This window comes from Crocuta crocuta, unplaced genomic scaffold (genome assembly GCF_008692635.1).
Source record: "Crocuta crocuta isolate KB4526 unplaced genomic scaffold, BGI_CrCroc_1.0 scaffold73, whole genome shotgun sequence".
In the NCBI taxonomy this organism is placed as follows: Eukaryota; Metazoa; Chordata; class Mammalia; order Carnivora; family Hyaenidae; genus Crocuta; species Crocuta crocuta.
The window spans coordinates 1611864-1619461 of NW_027529443.1; the positions used below are offsets into that span (position 1 = coordinate 1611864).

The 7598-nt window shown below is 61.8% G+C and overlaps 2 protein-coding genes across 5 annotated transcripts in view; both read left to right on the top strand.

Moving 5' to 3' along the window:
* Nucleotides 1–5450, top strand: part of SPNS1 (SPNS lysolipid transporter 1, lysophospholipid) — a 7944-nt gene extending 2494 nt beyond the window's left edge. Inside the window, exons 4-12 of the mRNA XM_077760451.1 lie at nucleotides 1074–1225; nucleotides 1330–1396; nucleotides 2206–2351; nucleotides 2661–2816; nucleotides 3107–3296; nucleotides 3652–3717; nucleotides 3983–4081; nucleotides 4660–4831; nucleotides 5102–5450. Of these exons, the coding sequence (XP_077616577.1) occupies nucleotides 1074–1225; nucleotides 1330–1396; nucleotides 2206–2351; nucleotides 2661–2816; nucleotides 3107–3296; nucleotides 3652–3717; nucleotides 3983–4081; nucleotides 4660–4831; nucleotides 5102–5196 (1143 nt within the window). The 3' untranslated portion in view covers nucleotides 5197–5450. The remainder of the gene's footprint in view (nucleotides 1–1073; nucleotides 1226–1329; nucleotides 1397–2205; nucleotides 2352–2660; nucleotides 2817–3106; nucleotides 3297–3651; nucleotides 3718–3982; nucleotides 4082–4659; nucleotides 4832–5101) is intronic.
* Nucleotides 5451–6048: 598 nt separating this feature from the next.
* The window catches only part of LAT (linker for activation of T cells), a 5105-nt gene continuing 3555 nt past the window's right edge, over nucleotides 6049–7598 (top strand). For 3 of the 4 annotated variants that reach the window (XM_077760452.1, XM_077760453.1, XM_077760454.1), the window contains exons 1-6: nucleotides 6049–6428; nucleotides 6582–6609; nucleotides 6732–6766; nucleotides 7018–7105; nucleotides 7234–7298; nucleotides 7395–7566. In XM_077760452.1, coding sequence (XP_077616578.1) covers nucleotides 6335–6428; nucleotides 6582–6609; nucleotides 6732–6766; nucleotides 7018–7105; nucleotides 7234–7298; nucleotides 7395–7566 — 482 coding nt within the window. In that variant the 5' untranslated portion in view covers nucleotides 6049–6334. The remainder of the gene's footprint in view (nucleotides 6429–6581; nucleotides 6610–6731; nucleotides 6767–7017; nucleotides 7106–7233; nucleotides 7299–7394; nucleotides 7567–7598) is intronic. The other variant, XM_077760455.1, reaches the window with a different exon arrangement.

Consider the following 7598-nt stretch of genomic DNA (forward strand, 5'->3'; position numbering starts at 1 on the left):
CCCCCCCCTCTCCCCCACTACCCATCAGTTTTTGCAGAACTTAGGCAGTTTCCTCGGTCTGTGCCATCTTATACCCCCTTCTTGCCTGAGTTAATCTGCCCACCCCGTCTCTTCCCCTTTTCTTCTAGAACATTCTTCTGTCCATCATCCCTTTTCCCCCTAACCCTTGACTGCTCACACTCCATGGCTAAACGCTCCCCTTTCTATACCATGGAAAAGACCTTACCTGGACCGTCTGTTCTCTCTCTTCCTCTTCTGAATCAGACTGCCCACAAGGTCCCCTTGACCTAGCTCCTTCCCGGGTGAAGGAGCAGCCAGGGAGAGGCTCTCACTTTGCTTGCACTTCCTCCCCTCCCACTCACCCCGGAACACTGCCAGCCAACCCCCTCCTCCCAACTCCATTGCCAAAGTCAACAGCAACCTTTTGGTTGCTAAATGTAGCCCCTGCTTCCTAATCCTGCTCTTGCTAGATCTCCTGGGAGCCTCTGGCTCTATTGACCCACTTCTGTCCGGGAACTCTCTCCTAACTTCTGTGATGCCACTCTGGTGGTTTTTTTCCCTCCTCCCTGGCTGTTGCTTCTCTGCTCCTGTGAAGTCCCCTCTGTCTGTTCTCACTCTCTTCCCTGGAGCTCCGTCCTCAGCCCCAGGTGCTGCATACTCTCCTTGGGTGACCAGGCCCTGTCCTTAGCTTCAGGTGTCTTCGGTAGGCCGCTAAACTTTCGCCCAAGATCCTTCTGCACTATTGGAGTGTCTTGGGTGGTAGAAATTAAGGTTCATTTCGTACCCGCAGGGCACAAGACACTGACTAAAATTTGTCGTCCAGTCCTGATGATCGTTATGTGAGCAAGTTACTGTTTTCCCCTTTTGCAGATGAGGAAACTGAGGCTCAGAGAGGTTAAGTTGCTTTCCCAAAGTGACAGCTAGTAAGTAGTGGAAGCCAGGATTCAAGCTCAGGTCTGTCGAGCCCAGGCCTCTCCCACCATCCTCGCCACCTCTCCTGAGATGGCTGGTGAGGGAGGCTGGGCGGCTGGCCGCAGGGCGGGGTGCCACTTCCCCTGTGTTTCGTTCCCTAGCGATTCTGGCTACTCCTCCTGACCCGGGGCCTGGTGGGGGTCGGGGAGGCCAGCTACTCCACCATCGCGCCCACCCTCATCGCAGACCTCTTTGTGGCGGACCAGCGGAGCCGCATGCTCAGCGTGTTCTACTTTGCCATCCCGGTGGGCAGGTGGGTGGGCCTTGGGCCTGGGAGGAGGGCGCGGGGGAGGCAGAAGGGCCTGGCACGGGGCATGACTGACTGGCTGTCCCCTCTCTCGCATCCCCGTTCCCCAGTGGTCTGGGTTACATTGCAGGCTCCAAAGTGAAAGATGTGGCCGGAGACTGGCACTGGGCTCTGCGGGTGAGTCTGGACACAGCCTGGGGGAAGGTCAGCAATATTCTCACTGATTCTCCCTCTCCTGCCTTCAGACCCCCCCCTCCCCCCCCCGCTNGAAGCCTGGCTGCTCCCCCGCCCCTCCCCCCATGAAGCCATGTGCTAGCCAGAACTCTGGGTGGTGAGTGGTAGGAGCCCACTGTAAAACTGGAAGCTCCCAAGTGGGACTCTGTTGGCTCCTGTAATGGAAAGTCCCAGGGTGAGCTTCAGGTAAGGCTGGATCCAGGACTCTCACTCCCATCCCAGGAATTTGATCATCCTTTTTCTCAGCTCTACTCTTCCTCCGTGTTAATTTCATTCTCAAACAAGTGAAAGCTCCACGTGTTTATCTTCCCATTTAGAAACTTCGCCACCCTGGATCGTTGAGCAATAGTCCTGGATGGTGTCTGATTAGATGAACACGGGTCACATGCCTGCCATTGAAACAGTCACCGAGGCCAGGGAGGTTAACACCACTCTTGTCGGCCAAGTCTGGGTTATAGACCCTGCCTTGTTTGAACCACATGGGCTGAGAGAAGTGGGGGAAGTAGTTTCCCAAAAGGAAATTAAGGTGCTGTTAGCAAAGAGGGAGCAATTGGGCTTGCAGAAGCAGGGGGCCCCTGGTGGCACTGGCCCCTCCCTCCAAACACAGGCTCAGCTTCCTTGAGCAGGTGCTTTACTGGGTGTTTAGATCTTGGGGCCTGTGTTGCCTTCATACCCCCTCACTTTCTCCCATGCGAGGGGTGCTGTGTGTCCCTGCCTGCCCGTGCCCGTCCTGAAGCCCGCTCTTTCCCCAGGTGACACCAGGTCTGGGAGTGGTGGCTGTTCTGCTGCTGTTCCTGGTAGTCCGGGAGCCGCCAAGGGGAGCTGTGGAACGCCACTCAGACTCGCCACCCCTGAACCCCACCTCGTGGTGGGCAGATCTGAGGGCTCTGGGAAGGAAGTGAGTTTAGTTCCATTCTAACCCGACATCTGAGACCCCCAGGGAGGCCTCAGTATCTGTTTTGAGATTTACAGGAGTGCAGTCTTTGTTTTCTGCCAGCTTCTGGCCCTTCCCCAAGGGCAGGCATTTGGTCACCACCGCCCCCTTGTGGCAGCTGCTTGAATTACAGGCCCAGATCTTGGGAGCCAAGGCAGCTTCCACGCTTCCATCCCCTAACCTTACTTTAAAAATAAGCCAGCAAGGGAGAGTAGAGGTCCCCTATCCTGACACCTCTGTGAGTCTGATTTCCTCCTTCCCAACTGTCTTCAGCCCTAGTTTCATCCTCTCTTCCCTCGGCTTCACTGCCGTGGCCTTTGTCACGGGCTCCCTGGCTCTTTGGGCTCCTGCATTCTTGCTGCGTTCCCGTGTGGTCTTGGGGGAGACCCCACCCTGCCTTCCTGGAGACTCCTGCTCTTCTTCTGACAGGTACCCAGATGGGGGCTCGGCTAGGCAGCCTGCAGGTGGCAGGGGAGAGAGTGGGGAGAGCCGCTGATTCGGGGTCAGGCTACTTCCCCTCCCAGTCTGTTTTCCTGGTGGAGGAAATAGATGCTGGGATAATGCCTTCCTCTTGGCGCTCTGTGAACCACGGGACACCTGGGTAGACCTGGGCTGAGGGCGGCTGGGATGGACCATCTTCTTCTCTGGGCCGTGTGGGGGAGGTGAGGGGGCTTTGCAGGCAGAGGGACTGGCTCCCATGGCCCTCCCCCTGCCTCCAGCCTCATCTTTGGGCTCATCACCTGCCTGACCGGGGTCCTGGGTGTGGGCCTGGGTGTGGAGATCAGCCGCCGCCTCCGCCGTTCCAACCCCCGGGCTGACCCACTGGTCTGTGCTGCTGGCCTCTTGGGCTCCGCGCCCTTCCTCTTCCTGTCCCTTGCCTGTGCCCGTGGTAGCATCGTGGCCACCTATGTGAGTAGCCGCAGGTGTCAGAAGGGGTGCTCTGGGTCTGGGGTGGTGGGACGGTGCGCTGGGGCAGGACTGGGGTCAGTCAGCATGGTGGCTCAGAGACCACGTGGACCAGAATGCCTGGTTCTGAATATCAACTCTGGCTCTTCCCAGCTGTGTGACATTGGGCAAGTGAGTTAACCTTTCTCTGCTCAATTTTTATCATGTGTGAAATGGGAATAATAGCTTTGTCTCCCAACGGTGTTATGAGAATTAAATGAGTTATTACGTGGGCCTGGTACAGGGCTGTGTGTTTGCTCTTCTTTTGATGAGACCGATCCCCCTGCCCTCCCCCATCTTCCCACTTCCGACCCCCCAGATTTTCATCTTTATTGGAGAGACACTGCTGTCCATGAACTGGGCCATTGTGGCTGACATTCTGTTGGTGAGTAGGCGGGCCACTGCAGGGTTAGCCCAGAGGCTGTCGGGAGCAAGGAGTGAGGGGTAGAGGCCTCAGTTGCCTTAATTGAGGCCTTTACCCCATCTTCTGAACCCGACCCCCCACTGAATTCAGAGTCAGCCCCAGCTGGGCCTGGAGTCTGGGCGTTCACCCCACTCACACCTCAGGGCTGGGGTTCACCTTTGACCTCAGCCGAGACTGAGCCTTGGCCCTGTCCTTGCCCTCTGCCTCCCGCCCCTTCTGCCCGCAGTATGTGGTGATCCCCACACGACGGTCCACTGCCGAGGCCTTCCAGATCGTGCTGTCCCACCTGCTGGGTGACGCTGGGAGCCCCTACCTCATCGGCCTGGTGAGCACTGCTCCTTGGCTGGGCCTGGCGTGGGGACCGGGGGACCCCGCATTCTGGGCACTGGCCAGTGGCCATTGGCCTGAGCTCGAGCTGACTTAGAAGGCCAGACCCGGGGCACCTGGGTGGCTTAGTCGGTTGGGCGTCCGACTTTCGCTCAGGTCATGATCTCACGGTTCGTGGGTTTGGGCCCCGCATCGGCCTCGGTGCTGACTCCCAGCTCAGAGCCTGGAGCCTGTTTCAGTCTGTGACTCCCTCTCTCTCTGACCCTCCCCTGCTCACGCTGTCTCTCTCTCTCCTAGAAATAAATAAAACATTAAAAAAAAAAAAAAAAAAAAAAAAAGAAGGCAAGACCCCAGTTAGGTGTCTGTGCGCTCTGTGCCCGGCGCCCGTCACCTTGGGTCCGCCCCCAGCCAGGCAGGGCTTTGTCTCAGAAGATTCCGCAGCGAGGCCACGGGGCCTTCCCCGTTCGTCCAGACCGTCCTCCTTTGCCGGCTCCTGACTTCTTTGTCCTTCTGGAGTCTGGGGGCTACCCGGTCCACGACTCATTCTCCTGGCTTTCCTTTCTTGTCTCCCTGCAGATCTCCGACCGCCTCCGCCGGAGCTGGCCCCCCTCCTTCTTGTCCGAGTTCCGAGCCCTGCAGTTCTCCCTCATGCTCTGCGCCTTCGTCGGGGCTCTGGGCGGGGCAGCCTTCCTGGGCACTGCTGTCTTCATTGAGGGTGACCGCCGGCGGGCCCAGCTGCACGTGCAAGGTCAGTGGGGCCTTCCCTTCGTCCGTCCCTGGCTCCTCGCCCAACATCATGGTACTCCCTACTGCGCAGGCCTGGGTCCCCGGCTTCTCGCAGCCCACGGCTCTTCCCCCATTCTGCTTTGTGTCCACCTGTCGGACGAGCTGATGCTCCACTGTGCCCACGGCTCTGGTGGCTCCGCTGCCCCGTCCACTTCCCACCGCCTCTCTTGTCCCCTCCTGGCTCTGTGTCTCTGTGTGCATCCAGCCCTGGCTCTGACTCCTCTCCTGGCAGGTCTGCTGCATGAGGCAGGGCCCACCGATGACCGAATCGTGGTACCCCAGCGAGGCCGCTCCACTCGCGTCCCCGTGTCCAGCGTGCTCATCTGAGGGGCCATCGCTCGCCAGCCCATGTCCCTGTCCCAGCTGGCCCTGGGCCCACCCCAGAAGGTGCCCGGGCCCAAACCTTCGGACCGGCCCTGCTTCTAGGGACGGCCTGGGGCCACGGTCCAGCTCCACACACTACACAGGCAGCAGCCGGGCCAGGGGGTTGGTGGGTCCGGGAGGGGGACCTTCCTCTCCGCCCGCTGGGGCGGCCCCAGGGGCTTGGTGCTATTTGTAACTGAATAAAATTTGTAGTCAGACCCCTAGTGCCTGCTTGTGTCTCTCTGGGCATGAGTGATCTCTGACTGGCAGAAGTGGGGGCTGCCCTTCAGCCCCAGGACCCCCGGGGCTGTTGGGTCACCCCTGTGGGGCCTTAGGCGAGTCCCTGCTCTCCTGGGCCTGGTGCACAGCAGTGTGGAGTGAGCTAGCCCAGTGTGACCGTGAGTCACAACCATGGTTCCCCTAGAGCCCGCCCCTCTTGGCAGGCCGGCCAGGGTGAGGTGGGGTGGGCACTGCCCTGTGCCCCTTGGGGTTCCCAGGGCAGGGCCCCCCGCCCCCCCTGCTGGCTGCCTCAGCTGTGGAGGCCGTGGCTGTTGGCTGGCCTGTACGCGTCTTGCCCGTCGTCCCCTGGTAGGGGTTGCTGTCCGTGCTGGAGGCCAGCAGACCCCTCTTGAGGGCCTGCGGGTGGCTCATCGGGCCTCCGCCTCCCCCTCCCCACTGGCTGGGTGGGGGTGGGAAGGGGGCGGGTGCAGCCGGCTGAGCCCGATGATTTCCTGCCCTCGCCCGGGGCTCACCACAGCTTCCTGCCGCAGGCGGGCAGGCGAGGAGAAGCAGGCGCCTAGCCTGAGGGGCAGGTAGGGCTGGGGCGCAGGGGTCACGCCGCCGGGTGACTGGTGCCCCAGACTCCAGCCCGGACCCTGGCCTGACCGCCCAGGGAGCAAGGGGGCTTCCACAGGCGGTGCTGACGCCGACTCAGGCCGGAAAGGGGAAGGGGCCCAACGAGTCCTTGAGGGCTTCTCCCCTTCCCCCACCGCCCCCGTAGGGCCTCCAGGCTGTGCCCACCCGGCTCCTGCACCCCTGCTGGCCTGGCCCTTGAGGGGGTGTGCAGCGGGCAGCCGGGCCTGGCGCAAGCTCTCTCCCGCAGATGGAGGCGGTCGTCCTCATCCCCTACGTGCTGGGCCTCCTGCTGCTGCCGCTGCTGGCCGTGGTGCTGTGCGTGCGATGCCGTGAGCTGCCGGGTGAGCAAGGGTGCGGGGGGAGCCGGGCTCGGCCCTCCTCAGCCCCTGGCCCCCCATCTTAACTGTCCCCAGCTGTGAGACCCGAGCCCCGCTCTCCCTGCCTCTCCCCTCGTCACCCCTCTTCCTGCCTCCTCACTGGCTTCTCTTCCCCAGGGCCCTACGACAGCACAGCCTCCGATAGGTGAGTTGCCGGCCCACCCTCTGTGGCTCCCTCTGTACCCCGTGTGGCCCTGGGGAGGGGGCTGGGACGGGAGCCGGGGTCTCTCCTGCCCCTTACCTGTCTGCCTGTGTCTCCCCTGCCAGCTTGACCCCGAGTAGCATCGTGATCAAACGCCCTCGTGAGTCTATGGAGGGTCCCCTGCCTCGGGTAGAGGGGAGGGGGTCCCCTGGTGTGTGAGAGAAAGTGGGCCTCTGTTCAGGTTCCCCCCCCCGGCCACCCACATGGCTTTGCCCTGAGCTGGGGATGTGGAGGGAGCTGGGTGTCCTCAGGCCCAGGGGGCTCACGGGATTAGCCTGGCCTTCGAGGCCTCGATGAGTATGAGGGCAAAACGCCTGGAGTCGTTCCTTGAGCTTGGGCTTGTGTCCTCAGCCACACTCGCCACCTGGACACCAGCCACCGCCTACCCTCCTGTTACCTCCTACCCGCCCCTGAGCCAGCCGGACCTGCTTCCCATCCCGTGAGTAGCATCCTCCCCTCCAAATGCCCTTTCGTACCCCCTCTGTGCCGTGGGGGTCTCTTTCCCTGTTTCGAGCCCTCTTGGTCCGGTGCCCCACCTCAGCATGACCTCTGACCTTTGCCTCCCAGGAGGTCCCCGCAGCCCCCTGGGGGCTCCCACCGCATGCCATCCTGCCGGCAGGACTCCGATGGCGGTAAGCGCGGATCGGGGGGCTCAGGGGGCCCGGGGCTGAGCAGAGGGTAGGCCTGGTCTGAGCTGACTTGACCTCCCCCTTGCTCCCTCTCTGAAGCCAACAGCGTGGCGAGCTACGAGAACGAGGGTGCGTCTGGGGCTCCGGCTGCACTGGTCGCAGGGAGGCTGGGGCCTGGGCCGGGCCCTGCTGATCGCTGTGTCGTTACCTCAGAGCCCTGTGAGGACGACGATGAAGACGAGGAGGAGGATTATCCCAACGAGGGCTACTTGTGAGTGGCCAGAGGGGGGGCGGGGGGGGGGG